The sequence below is a fragment of the Mauremys mutica genome, chromosome 11, assembly GCF_020497125.1.
Source record: "Mauremys mutica isolate MM-2020 ecotype Southern chromosome 11, ASM2049712v1, whole genome shotgun sequence".
NCBI lineage: Eukaryota > Metazoa > Chordata > Testudines > Geoemydidae > Mauremys > Mauremys mutica.
In genome coordinates, this window is record NC_059082.1 from 54,849,799 (window position 1) to 54,874,169 (window position 24,371).

At 47.6% G+C, this 24,371-nt stretch overlaps 1 protein-coding gene across 6 annotated transcripts in view; it reads right to left on the bottom strand.

The window, feature by feature from the left end:
* AXIN1 (axin 1) overlaps positions 1-24,371 on the bottom strand; it is a 239,614-nt gene that overhangs the window by 172,411 nt on the left and 42,832 nt on the right. For 3 of the 6 annotated variants that reach the window (XM_044980230.1, XM_044980229.1, XM_044980234.1), the window contains one exon: positions 3,739-4,707. In XM_044980230.1, coding sequence (XP_044836165.1) covers positions 3,739-4,616 — 878 coding nt within the window. In that variant the 5' untranslated portion in view covers positions 4,617-4,707. Of the gene's footprint in view, positions 1-3,738; positions 4,711-6,977; positions 7,131-7,338; positions 7,383-24,371 lie in introns of those variants that run through there. The other 3 variants (XM_044980232.1, XM_044980231.1, XM_044980235.1) reach the window with 3 other exon arrangements.

Here is a 24,371-nt window from a genome sequence, read left to right on the forward strand (position 1 = left end):
TAGGCAGACTCATCGGTAGTTAGTGAACTGAACTGACTGTTTCTGGTCACTCCGCCCTTCAAGATTTTAGAACTAGTAGATCTCATCCTCTCATTCTTAGTTTTTATTCATAGATTGGAAGGGAAAACAAGCTTTCCTGCTTTTTCACAACTCCCAACTGGTTTCTTATCTCAGAATGAACTACTCACTGAACTGAACTAGCTGAATAAACTAAAATGAAGAAAATAGTCTCTCTTCATTTGCAGAAAAGGCTACTGCTGTCAAAAGCCGATTTAGCACTTTAACAAACTCTGGTCTATTAGGCAGTAGAGCTTAGCCAGTGACTTCCACCAGTTCAGTGGTTTGACTTTCTTTAAAGCTTGGCAGCAAACACATACTGCTTTATTTAAAAAAAAAAATAATTTAAATTATTTTAATGGATTATAATGAGTTTAGGCCTTAGTATAGGTTGCCATGATTATACATAGGTTTATTTCTTTTTAAATTGTATTTAAATTTTTAAAAATCCAGTTTTAATAAAAAATCAAATTTTACTTTTTTTTTTTTAAATTTTTTTTATCCACACCGGAGAAAAGTACTCAGGCACTTAAGTGTTTTCAGGAGCAAGGTTTTAATGTTTAAAACAGTGTTTCTCAAACTGAGGCCGCCGCTTCTGTAGGGAAAGCCCCTGGCGGGCCGGGCCGGTTTGTTTACCTGCCGGGTCCGCAGGTTCGGCCGATCGCGGCTCCCACTGGCCGTGGTTCGCCGCTCCAGGCCAATGGGGGCTGCGGGAAGCAGCGGCCAGCAAATCCCTTGTCCTGTGCTGCTTCCTGCAGCCCCCATTGGCCTGGAACGGCAAACCGCGGCCAGTGGGAGCCGCAATCGGCCGAACCTGCGGACCCAGCAGGTAAACAAACCAGCCCGGCCCGCCAGGGGCTTTCCCTACACAAGCAGCGGCCCCAGTTTGAGAACCACTGGTTTAAAATGCCACTCAAAACAATGGTTGGTACACTATACCCTTGGAGGACTTTGGTTAGATGACCTGTTCTACAAGGATAGATTGGCAATTAAGATGTCAAATTATTTTTAGCTTATCAGCTTTTTGGGAGGATGGATCATGTCTACATATATATTTGTACAGACCCTTTGCACAATGGGTCCTCTGGACCTACAGTAATACAAATATTGATGCTTTTAAAAGTTATTCCTATTCAGTAATTCCTGGTATGGAAACGCATCTCACTTAAGTGCCCATTGATGGCAAGAATTTCCAAGAGGCACCTGACAGTGAAAAATCTGTACCCGTAGTGACGGACTGTTGGGTACAAAGTTTTACAAAAGATTAATATCCTTATTTATTTTTTCTGAGATGCACAACCTTTGTTTAATCCCATCTCATATTGCTCTGATCTAGTATGAAAGCCTCTGAACTTTATGATCCTCATTACACAGTGCCACAATTTCATGGTGTTTTAAAACACTTTTAAAATAAGTATTCAACCAATACGTTCACAGTATTTTCCTTAAATTAGATCTGAGAAGTGCAGAACTGCTAAATACTCTTCTGTTACCTGTTCTAGAAGTGAGAGGACTGCACCTCAGACAAGTTATTTCCAATCTTAAAAGCTATTTATCACAAATAAAAAGATACTTAAATCTTAAAGTTTTCTAATCTTCCCTTATAGCAGGTACCCAATTGGTCAGTCAAAATGCACTTCAAGAAACGTTCAAGGTTTTTATTAACTCCACAGGAAAGTCCCAGGATGTAGGATTTTGTTTTTCAGACTCTTGATTAAACCAGCAGGGAGTCACATGAATTCTCCCTTTTTTCAAAGTTTCACATTCAACATTCCCTCCTCAAAATCTGTACGAAAACAAGGATCAAAATGAAAACACTTCAGCATCTGCAGTGGGCTGAGGCTTTGCAGAGGGAGGGATGAATTTCCAGCTGCCAGCCTAAAGGGACTGCTGAGTGAGATTAAATCCATAAATACCTTCTCCTAAGGCTGGGGCAGCTTTGATCAGGACACTTTTAGCTGCTTCATTTTATAACCTTCACAAAGTGGCCAAATTTTAGCCTAAGATGTATTTTTAAAAGGTGATTTTATTTTAAAGAAATAAGAACACATTCTGGACATGTTACTGAACCTGGAGAACTCCCTGCTAAATTAAATATTTGGCATTTTAACTGAACTTACAAATCTGTGTTAGTTGGAAGGGCGTGGGAGGAATGACAGGAAATAGAGTAATTTATTTATGAAAAACAATTATTTGGATGAAAGGAAAGGCCTTAAAGGGAAAATAAATAGCTAAATTTGGCAACTCCTACTTTTGAATGGCAGTGGTAGAATCCACTGTCAGGAAGCCTTTAAGATCAAATAAAAAATCACTTCCAGGGATTGCTATGCACCCCATTTGATACAGAGGAATATGATGGCTGCCATCACTCAAATGACAAAAAACTTGTAGTCACCAGCCACCGGTCACATTGAGTATTCCCTTCCATATTTACACAGCAAAGTCCTATTATGAGTAAGGCCCTACCAATTTCACGGTCATAGAATTTTAAAAATTGCAAATTTCATGATTTCAGATATGTAAATCTGAAATTTCATTATGTTGTAATTGTAGGGGTCCTGATCCAAAAAGGAGCTGTGGATGGGGTCGCAAGGTTATTGTAGGAGGGTTGCGGTACTGCTACCCTTACTTCTGTGCTGCTGCTGCTGGCGGCGCTGCCTTCAGAGCTGGGCAACCGGAGAGCGATGGCTGCTGGCTGGGAGCCCAGTGCTGATGGCAGAGCCGCTGCCAGCAGCAGCGCAGAAGTAAGGGTGGGATGGCATGGTACTGCCACCCTTACTTCTGCGCTGCTGCCTTCAGAGCTGGGCTTTTGGTCAGCAGCCGCCAATCTCCAGCCACCCAGCTCTGAAAGCAGCAGTGCAGAAGTCAGGGTGGCATGGTATGGTATTGCCACCCTGACTTCTGCACTGGGCCTGGTAGGGCACCGCCTTCAGAGCTGGGCGCCCATCCAAAAGCCACTGCTCTCCAGCTGCCCAGCTCTGAAGGCAGTGCAGAAATAAGGGTGGCAATACCGCGACCCCCCTAAAATAACCTTGCCACCCCCCTGCAACTTCCTTTTGGGTCAGGACCCCCAATTTGAGAAACACTGGTCTCCCCCGTGAAATCTGTATAGTAGCGGGTAAAAGCATATAAAAGACCAGATTTCACAGAGGGAGACCAGATTTCACCATCCGTGATGCATTTTTTATGGCCATGAATTTGGTAGGGCCCTAATTATGAGTATATAAATCTACAATCCAACCACTAAATACTGACATTTCTCCCCTACAGGCCAAATGCGAACCTGGAAATGCAGCTCATTTGAATCTTTCTTCAGTGCACATGAGAGGACCACCCATGGCCATGATTAATGCATTAGCCCTCCATCTTTCACCAGCCCTAGCTTCAAATCACACTCTCCATCAGCTCCTTAAGATGAGAAATACACTTCAGGTATGATTAATAGAAATCACAGAGATAAACTGACAAGCGCAGTTCTCAGTTTCCACAGATATTTCAGACTGACTCTCCTCAAAGAAAAAAAAAGCTTGCATTCCAAACAAAATTTCCAAATGAAAAGGTAGCATTCATCCCCAAAACTGACACTTGCATCCCCAAATTCACAACAGCCCCAAGAAGCCCAAACGGCTTTCATGAAAGTTCTACAGACACTAGAAATGTTGTTGTACCAGGCTAATGTACCTGAACTCTCTTCCCTCGCTATATCGCCTGGTTGATGTGGCACGCTGGGTGGCTGTCTCCAAAAGCAGCTTCTGAGTAAGCCTGCTGGATGGGGCTGAATCTCGGCTGGTTTCCTCTTCGATGTCTTGGTCACACTTCCACTCCTCATCCTCATTAAGAGTAGGCAAATATCCAGGCAGTCCTTTTCCTGTCCCAGATCCTGAGCTCTGATCACTATAAATTTTAGGACTTTCCCCACCTGTCCTTGTATATTCCAAATAAATATCTGACTTAAGGAACAAAGGATAGGTATTATCTTCGATCATGCACTGAATCTCAGTTTGGGCCTGGTCAAACATGTCAGGATCAATTTGCAGTTTCATGACACAATCTTTTATGAAGCTTTTTGTGGCTGGTTTGATTTGCCGGGACACTATCCCATTATTGTCCAGAATGTATTTTTTGTAAATAGCTTTAGCCAATTTAAGCCTCTTTTCCTCATTGGAGACACAGGGCTCTAACTTTCTGAAGCCACTGCAGGCAAACCAGAAGTCCAGCAAATCTGCACAGTCCTCCTGCTTCAGGAAAGTCCTGAACAGATTTATCCCATCTTGATCATCCAACAAGGAGTGTAACGACTCAGCCCATTTCAGGTAGGGTGGAGTTGGAGAAGCACTCCCCTCAGGTTCATATCCCAAATCCAGATCAGAGCGCCTCGGTGTTGCTGTGGAAGTCTCATTTTTAATCACGTCACTTTTACCAGAGTAGAAGCCGTGGCTGATTGGCCTTGGATCTGTAGAAACTAGCTCACCCTCCTCACCAGGGACCGGTGGCCTTGGAGCATCTTCGGTGAAGCTTCCCCCAAGATCCAAAGGGAAGCCTTTCCCCTGGATATTCATTTTTACGGTGCCTGCTTGCACAGGAACAATGAGGGAACAGGCTTAGTCTCAAAACACCAGTATCAGTAGTTCCAGAGTGAATGCGTTTGTCCTGCTAAAACAAATGAGAACACCATTAAGAAATATTGCGGATAAAAATTCTAACACACAACTATTTTTTAGAATACTCCAATATTTCTAAGCTTCCTAATACTGAGGTAGCTAAAGAAACTAATGACCAATCCTATAAGAGGATTTCTGAAACAGGAGATTTACTTGAATTTTTTAATGTGTATATTTGTATACCAGACATAAGTCATAAAACATACAGTATTTTTACATAGCTAAACACCAGGTAAATTCACGTCTCCATAATAGTTTTGGAATTTCTTTCAGGGCATATGAAAATATTCTGAAAAAACTTCCAATTAACATTAAAATCAAGAATATAACTTAATCAAGCATGGACAACTTTCAATACAATCAACTGTCATTACAGATTATGAAATTCCCCTCCAGTCCTGGAGACATTTGATAGTGCCTTAGCACTTTTAACAGACAAGCATTTTGCACATTCATTAGGTTAAATTAACAATATACTTCAGTGAAATTAAAATCATAATGTACAGATAATCATAATAGTCATTCCCAGAATATTTTGCACTATTTCTCAATTACACTCCTGTAATAAATGAGCATAATGTAAAAATTGTGTGTATTGTACAGCACTACTAAATATATCATTATACTTCATGGAATGGAGGGTATTTACTGACACTTCATGTAAGTTAACAACTATCATTTGCTGCTGGCCTTGAGAACATTTCTAGTCACCACCAGATGATGAGAAACAATCAAACAATATTTTTAAAAGTAATTTGGATCAACATGGTGCAGAAGGTGTGTGTTTATGGAGGCAGGAGTAGAAGTGTACAACCTCCGGTACCTACTTTTGTAATAAATCAATACAACTTAAATTCTTTAAAGATACTAACAAAAGTTTTGTGTTACAAAATAATACTGGTGATCTCAAAAACCTGAATGCTGTAAAGCTGCAGCGGTCTTACAAATCACTTGTTTAGATGGACTAACTCAATTGCATATGAAAATATGCCAAGAAAAATAATTATGAAATAAAAGCCTCTCTCACAAAGCTCACCCCACACAAAGGACTACATCTTTCAGACCACTTTCCCACTTCTGTTGCTCCCAACTGAGCTGAAAAAATACAGCTAGAAGGTGCCCTTGCTGGCCTTCAAGACACCAAACAGTTTGTATGTCATCACAAAACAAAATAAAGTGGGAAACAACCAGGTTAACTGATTTTAATTCCTAGATAACTGTGTGTTTCAACTGTTTTTTGAGATCATGAGGCCAAGATATACTGTTACTCGTTACACCTACTGGATCAAAATACATACAACATTCAGTTGCTATTCTGAGGTTTGCCTTAACACCTGTAATTTAGTGTATTATTTCATACTATGCCCTGTTTACAGTATGTTTCTCGTCCATCACTAGAACAATGAGGCCATGGAATTAATCTGATTTTCACAATAAAGATCCTAAAGTTCCCAGCACCTAAACATCCAACATAACGTTTCAACCTTTTCATTGAGTTGAGCCCCACACTCCGAAACTGACACACGAGCCATTTTGCTCCAAGTTGCAAGCAAGGCTCCATTTCTCACGCCCTAATACACCCTGAGCATTTCAACTCCGGGGAAAGCTTGAAGGCACTTCTGTAAATCACCGTGCCTGGTGTCTCTGGGCACAGCCCAGGTACATGGTGTGGAGACACATGCACTGACTGAGGCCCCGATCCCGGCGGCTACGTGCCGTTCCGGCGCGGATCGAGACCTTGGTGCCCAGACCCTGGATTTTCACCCTATAATCCCAGAGAATGATCCTCCCCCGCGCTGCCCAGGGGCTCGCGAGTGGGCTGCTCTTTCGCCCTGCTGCTGGCCAGTGCCCCGAGCTCGGAGGCTCCCGCAGCCCCGGGCCAGCCCGCCCGGCAGCTCCGGTAGCGCGCTGCGGCACTGACAGGAGCCATGGTTCCGCCTGAGCGAGCGGGGCCCGGGACCCTCGCGGGCCGAGCCGGCGCTCCGCGGGGAGCCTGGCTGCCCGCACCCGCCGGGGACCCCGACCCCCCCCCCCTCCTCCTCCTCCTCCTCCTCCTCCTCCCGCCGGCCCAGCCGGAGCCCAGCGCCCGCGGGCGGATCCCGCACGCCCGTCCCGCTCCCCTCCCAGCGCGGCGGCCTAGCGCCGGCTCGGAGCTGGCCCGTCCCGGCGGCCCCACAATGGGGCGGCCTCCCCGGCTCGGCCCCGCGGCCTCGGCGCAGCACGGCCGGGGCCTGGCTCCGGCCGCTCCCGCTCGCTCACCCGCTCGGAGCAGCCGCGGCGCGGGGCCCGGTCCATGCGGCTCAGCAGTGGCGGCGGCCGGAGGCCGCAGGCGGCGGCCGCGGGGAAGCAGCACAAGGCGGGCGGCCCGGGACCCCCATGGCCGCAGCCGCTCGGTCTGGCGGCGACACGGAGAGCAGCGAGCCCCGCACGGCTCAGCCTGCGCCGCGGCTCCAGCCGAGCCGCTGCCGGGAGAGACCGGCTCCGCCGCGCCCCCCGCGCCTCCGCTCGGTACTGCGGGCGCCGCGCCGCGCCGGGCCGGGAGAGCCCGAGCCAGGGGGCGCAGGAGGGCCCCAGCCCCGGGGGCGGACTGCGCCGTGCTCAGGAGAAGAGAGAGCCAAACCTGGAGCCTCCAGAGCTGCTGACCGTGCCCTCCGCGCAGGCCGGGCTGCACGCCTCCCGCCCCTTTCCCACCGCAGGGAACGAAGCCGTTTCCAAATTTGGCAGCAGCGCTCTGCAGAGGCCAGCTCAGTTTCCCGGGTCATTTTAAAACGAGGATATTTACCAACTTTGCAAGACAAACGCATACAGCCGCTCCTTTCCGACCCGTGATCCTGGCCAGGCTAACCTTTGGGGGTTCTTCTAAACAAACACCCGCACTCTGCTAACATCGCTGCCACAAGCCACTTTAAAAATTAAATACAAAGAGCTTATCCCCTTATTCATTGTAACCTCATCAGTCTCCAGTAAGAAAAGCCATCAGAACTCTCAGCCCCATCACTATCTTCCCATTTGCCATGCTACAGGGACAGTTACCTCTGCAGTAGCTGCAAACTCCCTGTTTCTAATAAAGAACTGCCCCCAAGTCCAACTCTTTTCTCCTGCCTCCAATCCTAGGCCCTATGAGTAAGAAAGGACCAGGAAATGAGGGAAAGTGAAGGTCACATCATCAGAGGCTCAAGTCTGTACCTTTGCTGCACCTCTGGGGTTTGCCAGATGAAAGCCCTTGTCTACCGGGCCGGATTAAGGCACAAAAGGCCAGTGCCTAGGGCTTTAGCTCCTGAACTCATGTGATTACATCAGAATCTCAGTTTGCATAAACACAAAAAGTTAACTTCTAGCCCTCCTGGTTTGGTAGAATAGTTTGTAAACAGGATGCAAGAGTAACTGATGTCATGTTACTTGCCTGAGTTTGCTGAGAGCCTGACCTAGTAGCTCTGATGAGGAGGAGGAACTGATCCATACACCATGTTATCTCTGAGACACACTGCTCTGAGGGGCTTGGCCCACCCACCTCAGGTGCTGGGACAAGAACAGGGGAATCACTGCTGTCACCTCTGCTGCTCCCAAAGGGAAGGGGAACCTACTACTGACTGCTTCTAGGCAGGGAGAAGTGGGCCCCATACTGCTGCCTCTCTGGGGGCAGAACTGGGGGACCCCTGTCATTGGCACTGCAAGTGGGGAGATGGGGCCACAGGGGCCTGATGTGGTGCCATTCCTAAAGGCCCAGATTGCTTTCATCCAGCCCAGCCCTTCTGGGGGACCTGAGTAGCGTGAACACCTTTGCTGGATGGAAATAAGGGAAAACCATGTGAAAAATATGGAACAATGCTTTAGTTTAAGGGACATTTTAGGAAAACAGCATTTCCATGAGCATATGTATTTTTCTCTTGTGTACATTTCTACTGCCTTCAAGCATACCATGCAATTAGTGTAAGCTTCAATGTTGTGTAAAATGGTACTTATCAGTTTTAATACATTTCAGTACATGTTAAAATAAAGGAGGGGTGGTCCCCCTAGACCTGAGGAAGTCTGTTGGGTTGAGACTCAGCCGTCGGGCTTCACAAATGAGAGAGAAAGAGGCTGGGGGTTTGGACAGAGTGGATAGTGGGAGCGATCCTTATCCTCATAGCAGAGCCAGTTCTATGGCCCCAGTGGACAGCCTGGCTCCTGATTCAACCAGCTCTAATCCCAACCACAATGGTTTTTCCTTTTCCTTTTTCCCTCCTTTTATTTTTATGATTGTTCCTTCAACCTAAACTACCATAAAACTCAAAAAACCCAAAAAATCAATACGTTTAGGAGCCTGCGGAAAGACCATGGAACAGGGGTGCCAGCTACCCACTGGGACTGGGGGGCTGGAATCTGCCAAGGAGATGGGAACTAGTTGGTGACAGGGGCCCGGCTGTCATCCAAGAGCACCACTACTCAGCCCTGCTCTCTAGCCCTGCCCTGCTGCCAATCTGTGTTATCCATGCCCCCCGAAGGAGTGTTGCTGTGCCAGTGAACAGGAGGGGAAGCTGGCTTGTACGGAGGCATGGGAGACACCAGAGCCCTGCAGTAATGTGAGTAACTATCACCACTGATGCCTAAAGAGTGATATTAATAAATGAAATCAATTGTTCAGCCCTTTCGTGATCCAGTGCTAGAAACACCCCTCTCTCCATAATGACCACAACAAAAGTAGGGCAAAACAGGCGGCATACATTCCCTCCACCACCACAACCTGCCTTATCAAGCTGCTGCTCCCAAGTGGGTCAAAATTCTCATACAGCACCTTGGCACTCAGCCCCAATGCAGTATCCTGCTCAACATGCTGGGAACACAGGCAGAAATGAAGCAACCAGTAGCTGTGACTGGCCCAGGGAGCACGTGGGTTCTGTTCCCTTACTGAAAGGGGTGCAAGTGACTCGGCTGAAATGCTAGCTTGATTGGGTGACTCAAATCCCAAGGGCAGGGGGGTAAAACAGTCTGTCCTTTTTCTCCCGTTTATTCTGAACAGAGTAACCCAAGCCAGAAATAATCCCTTGGGAAGGTTCTGGCCAGAACAGTGCCCAGGAAAGGGTCACTCTTCAGAGACTTCTCTGTCTGCAGAGCTGAATCTGGGAAAGGATGTCTTAGTTTGAAACTGAAATACTAGTGTGGTTCCCAAAGTTCAGTAGCCAACAGGATTTAATGACATTTATTTGCCTGAAAAATATTCCAAGCCTTACATTCGTGTCAGTGGATGAAGGGGTGTAGATACTTGCCTTAGGAGTTGCTCTTTTCAGGTCAAACAGCTAGAACTGGTTGAAAAAACACAGTAGGTATTGTCTCTGATTTCCCTACTCAGTTTAAATAAATTCTGTAGCCAGAGTCAACATGTGAACTCACCAAGAGGTGGCGCTATAGGGAGTGCAATGTGAAAACCAGCTTGAACTATAACTCTTGAGAAAGGCATAATAGGAATCATGTCCTACCTAGATACAGACTGGTTTAAAAAAAAAAAAAAAGGTTAAATGTATGTTACCACCATTAAATTTGTAATGTTTCCAGGCTCAGGAGGAGTTCTGTACCACATTCTGCAAAAGCACAGAATGAGAGCTCTGTGCCCATCACTCAAGCGTGAGGGTGGGGGTTGTTAGCTCAAGTCTCTGCTGCTTACCATGTGTTCATGGCTGAATTAGGGTTGCCAGGCATCGGGTTTTCAATCAGAAAGCCTGGTCGTAAAGGGACCCTGGCAGCTTCGGTCAGCATTGCCGACCAGGCCGTTAAAAGTCTGGTCGGCAGCACAGCGGGGGGTCGGGGCTAAGGCAGGCTCCCTGTCTGCCCTAGCTCCGAATGGCTCCCAGAAGCGGCCGCCAGGTCCCTGCAGCCCCTAGGCCCATGCAGGGGCGGCTCTAGAAATTCCGCCGCTCCAAGCAGGGCGGCGCGCCACGCTGCTCGCGCCGCCCTTCCCCGGTCCCGCGGCCGGGGCAGAAGTGGCTGCAGCCGGCCCCGTGATCCCGCGGCTCCGGTGGAGCATCTGCAGGCATGCCTGCGGGAGCTCCGTCCGAGCCGCGGGACCAGCACACCCGCCGCAGTCATGCCTGCGGGAGCTCAAGCGGAGCCGCGGGAAGAGGGGACCCTCCGCAGTCATGCCTGTGGCAGGTCCGCTCGTCCCAGAGCTCCGGTGGACCTCCCGCAGGCATGACTGCGGAAGGTCCGCCGGAGCCAAATACCGCCCTGCCCCAACAATGCCGCCCCACGTGCCTGCTTGGTGCGCTGGGGTCTGGAGCCGGCCCTGGGCCCATGGGCAGTCAGGGAGGCTCTGTGCGCTGCCCTCACATCTGCAGGTGCCGCCACCACAGCTCCCATTGGTCGTGGTTCCCAGCCAATGAGAGCTACAGGGGTGACACCTGCGGGCACAAGGGCAATGCATGGAGCCTCCCTAGATGCCCATGGGCCTAGGGGCCGCAGGGACCTGGCAGCTACTTCCTGGGAGCCGCGGTAAGCGCCGCCGGAACCCCGCACCTCAACCCCCTGCCCCAGCCTGGGGTGAGAGTGAGAGAGGCTCAGGGAGAGTGAGCATGGAGGGAGGGGGGGATGGAGCAAGTTAGGGTGGGGCCTCAGAGAAGGGGCGGGCAGGCATGTTCAGTTTGTGCTTTTAGAAAGTTGGCAATCTTAGAGTGAATAAAGCTTTTCCTGTTTAAAATGTGACTCTTCTCTGAAAAATGACTATACAAAAGTCCCATTCTGACTCAGCAAACCAGCTATCTGGGCACGTTCCAGTGTTGCCAAACCTAAAAGTTCAAAAATCCTGTGATAGCGCCCCCAAAATCATGAGTGGTTTAGAAACAGAGAGATTTGATGTGTAGGGTCTGTTTTCTGATGTTTGAATTCCCAAGAGGAATCACCCCTTTGTGTGTATGCACACGTGTGCCTGGGAGTGCACATTTATAGGTATGCGTAGGCATGTGTGTATGTGCACGCACATAGGCACATTTCAGGGAATGTAATCTGAAATATAAAACCTACACACATGGCAGGCCCCTCATCCAGCACTTCTCACTGGCAGGAAGGGTCCTTCTTGAGCAGATACCCTACACCTTCCCCTGCTCTCTTCCAGGGGCTTTCAGCAGCTCTTTCCCCTAAGTACTGCCCCCAAACTTGCTCTCTAGAATCATAGACTATCAGGGTTGGAGGGACCTCAGGAGGTATCTAGTCCAACCCCCTGTTCAAAGCAGGACCAATTCCCAACTAAATCATCCCAGCCAGGGCTTTGTCAAGCCTGACCTTAAAAACCTCTAAGGAAGGAGATTCCACCACCTCCCTAGGTAACCCATTCCAGTGCTTCAACACCCTCCTAGTGAAAAAGTTTTTCCTAATATCCAACCTAAACCTCCCCCACTGCAACTTGAGACCATTACTCCTCATTCTGTAATCTGGTACCACTGAGAACAGTCTAGATCCATCCTCTTTGGAACCCCTTTTCAGGTAGTTGAAGGCAGCTATCAAATCCCCCCTCATTCTTCTCTTCTGCAGATTAAACAATCCCAGTTCCTTCAGCCTCTCCTCATAAGTCCTGTGTTCCAGCCCCCTAATCATTTTTGTTGCCCTCCGCTAGACTCTTCCCAATTTTTCCACATCCTTTTTGTAGTGTGGGGCCCAAAACTGGACACAATACTCCAGATGAGGCCTCACCAATGTTGAATAGAGGGGAACAATCACGTCCCTCGATCTGCTGGCAAGGCCCCTACTTATACAGACCAAAATGCCATTAGCCTTCTTGGCAACAAGGGCACACTGTTGACTCATATCCACCTTCTCGTCCACTGTAACCCCTAGGTCCTTTTCTACAGAACTGCTGCCTAGCCATTCAGTCCCTAGCCTGTAGCAGTGCATGGGAGTCTTCCGTCCTAAGTGCAGGACTCTGCACTTGTCCTTGTTGACCCTCATCAGGTTTCTTTTGGCCCAATTCTCTAATTTGTCTAGGTCCCTCTGTATCCTATCCCTACCCTCCAGCGTATCTACCACTCCTCCGAGTTTAGTGTTCTCTACCCAGAGAAGTTTCCCTTTCTCCATCTTGCTCCCCACTAGGCCACTGGCTCTGTCTAATTCTCCCTTCTGCCCCCCATCCCAAGCCTTGCAGTTATTTCCTTTCCCACTAATGGGCTCAGTTCCCTTTCCAGCACTCTCCATCCTATGGACAGCATTTCTGGTCCCTGCCCAGCTCCCTCCCAGGACAGTGCCCCTGCTTTCTCTCCTGCCTCTCCTTTTAGGAGATGAAGAGATGCAGAGGGATGGAGAGGATAAATGTGGTGTTTAGGGCAACTGCCTGTGTGCCATTCAGTGCAAATTACATAATTAGCTAATTTGCATGTAACAATGCAATGTCAATCCCAGGCAAAAAAAGAATGGAAAAACTGATATGGGATTAAATTGATGAAGAATTACAGGATAGGAATAGAATTAATGCCAGTCAACATGGCTTTATCGAAAGTAGGTCTTGTCTAACAACTCTGATTTCATTCTTTGACGAGCTATTACAAGTTTGGATGATAAAGGTAACTGCATCAATGCAAATAACGTAGACTTTTGTGAGGCATTTGACTTAGCACCACATGGCAGTCCGATTAAAAAAGTATACAATATCAATAAGCACGTGTTAAATTGATTAAGAACTGGCAGCTAACTGACAGAGCTCAAAAAGTAGTTGTGAAGGGGGTCAGCATGCAATGCGAGTGTTGATAGTGGGGTTTGACAGGGGTCAGTACTAGGCCTGATGCTGTTCCATTTTTCATCTATGATCTGGAAATAAATATGAAATCACTGCTGATCAAGTTTGCAGATGACATAAAGATTGGCAGTGTGGAAAATAATGAGGAGGATCTGGAGGAATTTGGATCACATTTTAAAATGCAGTTGAAAAATTGCAGGAGAGCTGGAGAAAATGCCTTACAGTGAAAGCTTGTCAAAAAGAAGATTGAAAGGGGACTTGATTACAGTGTATAAGAACCTTTGTGGGGAGATGGATAGGGTGTGTACACCACAAAGCCCCTGAAGGGGTTTATGTGGGCCTGAGAGGCCAATTAACATACCTGGCAGCACCTGCAAGAGAGAGAAAGCCAGGATGCATCCATATTGAAGCCCAGCTGGGAAGGGGGTGGGTTGTGATTATAAAGCCTGGAAGTTTGTAACAGAAAAGGGCTGGGCTAATGTCTGACCTCCAAGTGAAGTCACTCTGGAAACTGAAGAAGAGTCTATTGGAGAGGGAGAAGGGGAGGGGGAGAAACAAAAAATAAGAGTAGAAGCAGATGACAATATTGGCAAAAAAGCAAAGCTGAGAAAGGAAATAAACCAGAGTGTTATAACTGTAAGATCCCTAGCTAAAGAAATAAAAGAGAGATGTTAACCCTGTGAAAGTAGCTGACTGGATTGAAAAAAAGCATAGCGAATACAGTAAAAGCCAGAAGGTTGCACCATGGGGTTCTTTTAGTTGAATGTAAAAACAAAGAGAAGGCTGATAAACTGCTAACAATGAAAATACTAGGGAAAGTTAAAATAAGTTGCCAGCTACCAAAGTATTTGACTGAAACAAAGCGGGTAGTCTATGGACTGCCATTAGAACTGCCCAATGAGGAGAGAATAAAAAGCATAAGAGCAGGGCCGTCCCTAGTCATTTGGGTGCCCTACGCAGCCCCCCATGGGGGAGGAGGGGATTGTGTGGGGCCCCAGGCCTCCCCCCTGAGGGTCTGTGGGGGGCCACTTTTGGGGGGCCCACAGGCCCAGAGTGGCCCAGGGGATTAGCGGGGGGCTGGGAGCAGACCGCTCTGCTTCCCTCACCCCGGCCCCAGCCGTGTCACTCAGGAGAGGGGACTTGGGGGAAGGGATCCCCCACTCACTGGCAGCAGTGGGAAGTGGAGCAGCCTGGCCCCAGCCCACTGTACTCTGCCAGCTCCCAGCCGTGGTGCTCCACTTCCCGCTGCTGGTGAGAGCTGGAGGCGGTCCTTTCCCCAACCCAAGCGACATGGCTGGGGCCAGGGCAAGTGAAGTGGAGCGGGCTGGGGCTGTCTCTCTCTGCTTCCCCCTGCCGGTGAGTGCAGGGGGGGGATCCTTTCCTCGTCCTCACCAGCGGTGGGAAGCAGAGCGCCGCGGCTGGAAGCTGGTGGAGTAGAGTGGGCTGGGGCTGGATTGCTCCGCTTCCCGGCACTGCCATGAATGCGGGGTTGCTGGGGGAAGAGGTGGAATGGGGGCGGGGCGGGGGTGGAGCAGGAGGGAAGGGTAAGAGGCAGGGCGGAGGGAGTTGTTCAGGCCCCACACCCCCCTAGGGACGGCTATGCTCCTTGCAGTGGGGGCCGGCCAAGGGATAAGGCTGGTTGCTGGGGCTGGTGCTGCCACGTATGCAGCATATGCATCTGCCTAGGGCACCATGAAATTTGGGGCCATTTGGTGCCTCAAATTTCATGGTGCCCTATGCAGTTGCGTATGCTGCATATGTCTAAGGACGGCCCTGAAGAGGAGAAGATAAAATGTTAGTAAATCGGTGACTGCAGTAATTAGTAAACGAGGAAGAGAAAGCAAGCCACCAACAGCAGAGATGATTACATGTAAGGGAGGGATGCTGAGAAAGTTACACTATCTTTAGAACTAAGCTATAAATCTCCCCCTGTTCCCCCTCAGGTATTGTAAGTGCCAATGATACGGGCATGTAGCAGCTGTTTGTAAAGGGAAAACAAGATGCTGTAAATGTGGGGGAGAGCATTCTTGTGAAAAATTCATAGAAAAGGATAGAGTTCAAATGTAGTAACTGCAGTAGTCATCATATAGAGGGTGTATTGCAGCAAGGCAAGCTAAAGAGAGAAAGAATATTAATAACATTTCTTATGCTGAAGCTGTAAGGAGACTCAAAGCATCAGGTGGAGAAGGAAGAGAAAATCAGAACAGAAAAAAGAGGAACTGTGGACAGAGCATCATCCTATAAAAATGCAATAAACACTGTGAAAGGATGATCTACTAGTAGTAAAAAAAAAAGTTGATCACATTTGTGATCGAAGTGATAAATTGCACATCACAAATGGGGGAAAAGATCAGCAAATATGCAAATTATAGCAATGGGAGCCAAAAAATACCTGTATGTGAGGCTAGGTCTACACTAGGTGGGGGGGGAGTGGTGTCGACCTAAGATACGCAACTTCAGCTACGTGAATAGCATAGCTGAAATTGGTGTATCTTAGGTCGATTTACCTGGCCGTGAGGACGACAGCGAGTCAACCGCTGCCGCTTCCCCATCGACTCTGCTTCCTCCTCTCACTGCAGCGGAGTTCCGGAGTCGACGGCAGAGCTATCGGGGATCGATTTATCATGTCTACACTAGACGCAATAAATCGATCCCCGATAGATCGATCACTACCCGCCAATTCGGCGGGTAGTGTAGACATACCCTTAGCAATCTGTCAATGGACTGTATTCATGTGGTTTTGAATGAGGTTAATGGTAAAATATGACTAGTCTGGGAATCTCAACCTTTTGTTGGAGTGCGCAGAGTTTGATAGCATGTGGGCAAGAACTAAAAGCAAATATCCTGGAAATAAAAACTAAACCAAATGTCAAATGTATCCTGGAAACATGGTTGTTTGAAAAGCTTTCTTTTAAAATTCCAAGGTATATCGCCTTAAGGCAAGACCAAAACTAGGCAGAGGAGGAGGCGTTTGTAGTTTCGCAAGGGAAAGATTGAAGTACAGAGCCACAGAGCAGTGCTCTCCAACCTTTTTACGTCCAAGATCACTTTTTGAATTTAAGGGCAACCCAGGATCTCCCCCGCCCCTTCCCTGATGCCCTGCCCCGCTCACTCCATCCCCCACTTCTGTTGCTCACTGTCCCCCACCCTCACTCACTTTCACCGGGCTGGGACAGGGGGTTGGGGTTCGGTGCAGGCTCTGGGCTGGGGCCAAGGGGTTCACAGTGTGGAGGGGGTTCCGGGCTGAGCCTGGGGCAGGAAGTTGGGGTGCAGGAGGAGGTGAAGGGTGAAAGCTCTGGGAGGGAGTTTGGGTGCAGGAGGGGGCTCCAGGCTGGCACAGAGTGTTGGGGTGTAGGAGGGGGTATAAGGTGCTGGCTCTGGGAGGGGGCTCAGAGCTGGGGCAGGGGCTTGGAGTGCAGGAGGGGGCATGGGGTGCCGGGTCTGGGAAGGGGGTTGGGGTGAGGGCTCCCACCAGGCAGCACTTACTTCAGGCGGCTCCTGGTCAGCAGCACAGTGCAGCTAAGGCAGGCTCCCTGCCTGCCCTGGCCCCACGCTGCTCCTGGAAGGGGCCAACGTGCCCCTGTAACCCCTGAGGGTGGGGGACATGTGGCTCTGCACAATGCACCTCTCTGAAGGCACCACCCCCACAGCTCCCATTGGCCACAGTTCCCTATTCCTGGCCAATAGGAGGTGCAGGGGCGGTGCTTGCAGGCAGGAGCAGCGCACAGAGACCCCTCCCCCGCAGGCCGCAGTGGGCATGCTGGGCGCTTCCTGGAGTGCTGTGGGACTGGGGCAGGCAGGGAGCCTGCCTTAGTGGCAGCCCCACTACACCACCAGAGATCATGATCGACTGGGAGAGTGTCCAGGATCAACCAGTTGATCATGATCAACCGGTTGGTGACCACTGCAATAGAGAATGAAGAAGCAAACCTAGCATATAGTGCTGTTGAGATCCCAATGCAGACATTATATTTTCTTTAAGAATTTATAATATTTATAACCTATGTGGGAAATTAGAAAGTTCAGAGCTACAAGAAATAGTGCAGAATGCTAAAAAGATCTTATATTATATGTGGTGACCCAATAATAGTAATGATAATACTTGTGGTAGGAAGAGAGCTTGAGACATAAGCTTTTCTATTAGAGGCCTCATATGAGGCAAGACCTGCTCACAGAATCTGCAAGAACAGGGCTGATATTGCAGAAATACATGTTCCTAAGAAGTGCTAGCCACGGAGCACTCACGCAAACACATCCAGATATCAAGTGGTAACAGATCATCCCTATATCAAGAATGTTACAAAAACATTCCCCAAGAATAACAGGAACACACTGACCCCTCCTAAAAGATGAGTTCAGGATGACAGTATGGAACAGAGATGTTTTGATCGAACCAACATGTACAAGGTGATAAGTGATAACTAGCCACATCAGGGGCAGTAACTACAGTAACTATGTCAGGGGACAGTATTAACTTGTTTGTATCGGGGTATAAAGATGTATCTCAGAGGGAATATCTTTGTCTGACCTAGGGAGGAACGGAACGTCCCACTGTTCACTGAGCTGGTCCATTGTTACAGGCATACATGTATTAGTGGTCCGGTACAGTCTGCAGGATACTAGTACCATGCTTTGTCAACAATAAACCTGGCTAGGTGTCTTTGTCCCTCAACAGATCTTGTGGTCATTGGGCGGTTCACTCAAGGTCTGCCATTCCAGCTGTCTGTGCAGGACTGCGGCGACACACAGAGGGAACACACATGCACAGCCAAACATCTATCAACATCTAACCACAATAATAATAAATAGTGGGGCAATAAGGCAACTGATAACAATGGCACATGCTTAGAAAAGTTCATTGATGAAAACAATCTAGTGGTTTTAAACAATGGCACCTCAACTAAATTTAATGCAGCAGATGGTAGTTTTTCTTTCTTAGACCTGGGATTTATAAGAGCAGATACTGCAAATGGGAAATAGTAAAGATCTAAGATAAGGCAATCACACAAAGATTTACCAAACAAAACAAAACAAAACAAAAACAGTTGGAGAAAGCACTGTGGGTGGAAGAAAGATAAGACAACAGAAATATACAGGCAAATTTAAAAAAATGAATGGAATTCAGACTAAGAGTAGTCACATCCAAGTTCTTATTGCCATCAATAAAATTGTTAGAAGTTCTGATAATGAGAAAGCAGAAGTTTTAACAGAATAGTTTTAACTTTCAGAGAGGTGAGTAATGATGAAAATCAAAGTGCAGGTTTTTGCGAGAGTAAAAGACAATTAATTGAAGGGACTCATGAACTATTATTTAGGTGAGGTAAAGATGAAGATACTGTCCTGAAAGAATGGATTTTTATGTGAGAATTTGAGATGAGCTATTGACATCAACAAGAATACATCCCCAGCTAAAATAAAATATGCACAATAATATTTAAATCTCTCTCTGAAGGCAGTTTGAAGTTTCGCTTGGAATTATATAATACTATATGGAGAAAAAAAAAAGAGTGCTACTGGTAGGATAGAAACATGCAGACGTAATTCCAATATGAACACCAGGCAAACAAGTGGATGCTTATAGACCTATTGCCCTTATGTTCTGTCTGGGTAAAACTATGAAGAGAATGGTGAATGGAAGATCGGTTGCTTATTTGGAAAACAATGGTATTATAGATAAGGTACAAGGTGGTTTTAGGAGAGGAAGATGCACCATTGATCACACTGTTAAATTAGAAGATGAAATACATGAGGCATGAAGGTTGCATGATAGCTGTCTTTCTAGATATTGAAAAGGTGTATGACATGCTCTGGAGGGAAGGCTTGTTGTACAAAGTAGGTGCACTAGGGATAAGAGAAAGAATGTATAGGTAGAGACTTTTTGAGTAAAAGGACCATGCAAGTCAGAGCTGGGAAAGTTATGTTGATGATAGATAATATAGGGACGTGTTATCAGCCGAACCTTATTTATTATGATAAACTATCTCCCAAAATGAATAAGTGCCAGAGGCAGGTGTCACTCTATTCGCAGATGATTGTGCTCTGTGGGTTAGGAACAGTAATACTGAGGTGGCAGAAAAGAGTTAGGAGAGATCTTTGACTGGGGCACTGCATGGTTCAAGTTCTCCATTGCCAAAACCAAAGGATTGATCTTTACAAAAAGGAAAATTACAAAGGAATGTAAACTGTATCTGTATGGAGAACAAATAGATACAGTTAAAAGGTTTAAATTCCTAGGGGTAATATCTGATATTAAATTACTTTGAAAGATCATATAAGCTATGTTAAAGATAAATGCACAAGAAGGATTAATCTGCATAAAGTCTTGCTAGGACCAGTTGGGGGGTGGATAAGAAAATGCTTCTGATAGTACACAGACCCTGAATCAAACTGGTTATTAACTATAGCTGCCACACCTTTGGATCAGCATCAAAATTGGAACTTAAAAAGATCAGATTTAATAAAAGCCCAGGCACTTTGAATTGCCTGTTGTGCATTTATTATAGCACCTATATGCATGCTATGGCAAACTTCTAGTGAAATGCCAGTTACATTACCAATGAAACTACAGGACCTAACTTTCCAGGCCAAAGTTAATGAGAATTGCAATGATGAAAGTACCAAACAAATATATAAGGACTGTTGAGAATCTGATAGGTGAACTATAGCAGACTATGTTAGAATGTCACATGCCATTCAAGTTAAAGTGTGGATGCAGTAACTGAAAGACAAGGAAAAAGTAAATGATGTCAAAATTCTTGGTTATGGGATAATTAGTTGTAGATGGAAAGTTGCATATCCAAATGTGGATTTAGATGCATTTTATAAACTTAAGGGTAAAAAAGAGACAAAGTATTAAAAGTGAAGTGTATATAGATGAAAAGTAGAGTTGTTTTTGTCAAATGTATACAAATGGGTCCAAAAGAGAAATGACAGAGAAGGCAGTTGAAAATGCTGTAAGAAATGAAAATATTGACACAGAAATACTCTTGAGTAATCAGGAATTAAAAAGTGTTATACAGAAAAATTTAAAAGAGGAATAGCAAAAAATATTAATGAAAAAAAGAGAAATTTTTTTTTGAATTGTGCCCCAGAGTTGAGGATTATGACATACTTCAGGGGATGGATAGGAAAAGTGAAGTGATTTTATTTAGAGTATTAACTGGCCATTGTGGCTTAAACAGAAGTCTTTGTCAAATAAATAGAAGAAACAATTGATCAGCTTTTATGGGTATGTAAGGGCTTTGATAAAGAAGGGAAACAGCTTTCTGAGGGATTCAAACATCTTAAGGTAACAAAAGTTACATTATGTTATTTAGTTAAAATATTGGGGAAATGGGGTAATATTAGAAAGGCATTGTTACATTACCTGAAGGATACAGGGCAGAGTGAGATAATTTCAGCCACGGATTATTTGGGAATTATAGCGGGTGGCAGCTGTAGATTACTCAGTCAAGTCTGCTTCACCATGAAAAAAAGAAAGAAAGGAGCTACAGGAAGAAAGTCTGCGGTCAGTCTCTGGGGGTTAGACAAGGGAGGAAGCAGTCCAGGAAGGCAGCAAGCAGTCGGAAGGAGTAGGCCTTGGCTGCCAGATGGCTTCCCTGGGATGGACCCCCGAGTAGAGGGAAGACCTGGGTTCCCCTACCTGCCACTGAGGAAGGACCACTTTGCCCAGAGAGAGGTGGAAGGTCATTGGACTATTGCTAGGTTGGAATTTCTGGTACCCCGGAAGTGGGGGACTAGAGCATGACCTGGCTGGAGGGCCAAGTTGTGGGAAGAGAAGAGAACACTGCCGCAACTGAGTGACTGTCAATAGGGGACACTTTATGGGGAGTCAGCTGCTACCCCGCCCCTGGCCACAAGAAAGTACTTCTGTGGTGAGCAAAGCCTTTTACAGAAGAAAATACTGGGTCCTAAGGCACTCGTGATTCTAACAGAGAAAGGCAGAACAAGAGCCAATGTCTGAAAGCTGAAGCCAGACAAATTCAGGTCAGAAATACAACGCACATGTTAATAGTGAGGTGATTATGCACTGGAACAAGCTACCAAGAGAGGTGGTGAATTCTCGGTCTCTGGATGGTTTCAGATCAAGACCGGATGTCTTTCTGGAAGAAGCTTTGGCCCAACACAAGTCATTAGGCTCTATGCAGGGGTAAACGTGCGAGGTTCTTTGGCCTGTGCTATCCAGGAGGCCAGGCTAGATGATCTGATGGTCACGTCTGGCCTTAAACTCTATGAATTTATTATGTACAATTCTGGCTTAAAGTCAACACACCCAGCCCAAAGCAGCGGTGGGGGCAGGGCATGGAGCTACACAGACCTTGAACGTGGTGGCTAGGGAAAGCCGGTATCTGTTGGGCTGAGAGGGGAGACACTTGGATGGCTGGGAGTGATGGGGTGGGTGTTCATCAGCTGACTGTGGCAAATGTGCTTATTTGCAGGCACTGAGGGACGGTAAGGGGTGCTGGGCACAGGGATTGCAGCTGGAATGGGGGGGGCCTGCTGGAGGGACAGGGTGGTGGCTGGGGCCTGGAATGGTGTAATGTGGGGGTGTGGGGAGTGGCAGCTGCTTTAGTGCTGGTTTGGGTGTTAAGGGAGGCAGCACTGGGGTAGTGGCTGAGACGGTGTCTTTGCTTGGGGCAGTTGATTGTAACTGGCTGTGGATGGGAGGGCAGAGAGCCTGGGACTAAATTGGGCCTCTCCCCTTGCCCTGTGGGTCCTTCCTGCCTGGGATCGAGCAGAGGGAGCAGTGAGAGAAGAGGTGCCACAGCGATCTCTGCTGGCCAGCAGGTGTAACTGCCTGCCCTGCCCACTGCTCAGACAGGCGTGTGAGGTTGCAGGTGAGCTTCCACATTGGAGTGCTATGTGAGGTAGATGTTTGGCTAGGAGTGAGCCAGGAGCTTGTGCCCTCTCCATACCCCCATATGGAGAGGGCACAAGCTCCTGGCTCACTCCTTTCTCCTCTCCAGGACAGCGCTATATGGGGTCATGCAGGTAGCAGCTGTCTCTGTTGCTGCCTCCAGGGCCATGTCCCACACAGGCAGCTTGCTGCTGGGGAGCAGCACCGGCAGGAATCAGCCCTGCAGCAGCCTCTGCGGACAGCAGCTGGAACTGCAGGCCAATGCCAACAGCATCTAGTGACTAGACCAGAACTGCAGTGTCCCGCAGGAATCCTGAGCTGCCAGGAGCTGCTCTTGAGATCGCCAGATGCCAAGAGAGTACTGCACTATTATGGAACTTGTGACGGTATCGTGAGAGTTGCCAATGGTGAGGCAGAGCTGCTGACATTCACTCAAGAGTAACTTGAGTTTTCTACTCACCCTTAGCCTTGCAGAGCCAGAATAGTGCTCAGGGTGGCTCATCCACCGTGAGAATGGCTTGGGGATGTTCAGGCAGCAACGCCAGTACAACTGGCAACTACACAGGGTGGCAGAGGGTGCGTTCATAGCTGCCTCTCCTTACAGCTGAAAGAGTGACATTTTTCATTGGTGACAAGACATCACTAATTCTCACACACACACAGGCTCCTCCAGGCAGTAGGAGCAGAGGCAGGATCTTATTGCTTGAACCCCAGAGAAGCTGGGGGAATAGTGAGGCTATAGTGGTGCATAAGGCCTTTTGTTCACACCTACCATCCAATGTTCTGCAACTCCAGTTCCTATAGGGGGCCCTGGCCTGCTTTGTGTTCCCAGTTTCCCTGCTGTTGGCTCCTACAAATGGCACCCGACCTCCCCTGCTCCTGATAAGGAGCCCTGTCTGTGATGTGGGTAGAAAACGCACTGTTTCCCTTCTGATCACACACTCGCTTCAGGCTGAATCCTCTCCGAAGCCGGGAGCTGCTGTGTGCTGAAACGCACACTTGCAAAGCTTTCTGTGCACCAGAACGCTTGCCACAGCATTTGCAGCTGCAGTTTCTTGTTCAGCTAGACCAGCCATATTGTGCTGGGTTACTCAAAAGCCAAAACAGCTCCCCTCCCCCACGGAGTGGCTCCAGCTGCAAACACACCTGCTGACAATGTGCTTCTTGGCAAAAACCAGCATGCCCCTTTCTGCGTATGCAGTAAAGGAGATGAAAGGGCCAGGAGAATCAATCATTCTCAAACTGCCCAAGGGTCAGAGATTTTGCTGCACTGTATCAATTCTCTTTTTAATGCTTAAACATTGCAAGCAAGAGGTTTGCTCATCCCAGGGCATTGGTCTTGCACATTGGAGACTGCAGTATCCTGGGGCCATTTGCTGTATCACTGATCTTAGTGAAACCCACACACCTCCTGGGTGAGGTGTTCTGTCCCCTCTAGTGGCACCGAGACCACTTAGAGATTCATGAGGCTGCTACACCCTTAACTAAGGGCCATGTGGCTTTTAGCTCATGCAGTAGAGGCTCGTACACTAAGCTCCCAAGGTCCCAGGTTTGATCCCACCTACTGGGGTCTGTCGATATTGCATTAGTACTGGGCACTATCCTCTGGCAGAATTACATATGAGGCCTAATTTAATCCCTTCCTTTAGAACCCTTTCCCAGTGAGGACTCCCATGTCTGTCAGGCAAAAGCAACCTCTGCTAATGCAAGCACAAAGGTCTGGGCATCGTGAGCACAGCTGAGATATACAAGGGGGAGACTGTACAGCTTGTCAAGAGGTTTCACTTCTGAAAGCAAATAGAGACGTTCAGAGAGGAAGTTATAAGCACCAGCCAGTTTGGGGGTCTTTGATACATGTCAGCACTGGGCAGCTGTAGTATCAGACCCTAAACAGACAGCCAATATTAAAGTCACACAGCCTTCTCTTTCCACACTGGAGGGCAAATTCAATATAAACTTAAGCCAAACACTTCACTGGAGACCTTCTTTGCCTCTTCCTCTTTCAACTTTAAGTGCTATATAACCCAGATCAGAGGCAAAGAATAAAGCAAAAGTCTCACTGGTTCTTGCTGGAGGCAGCTGCCTTTCACAAATCGATACA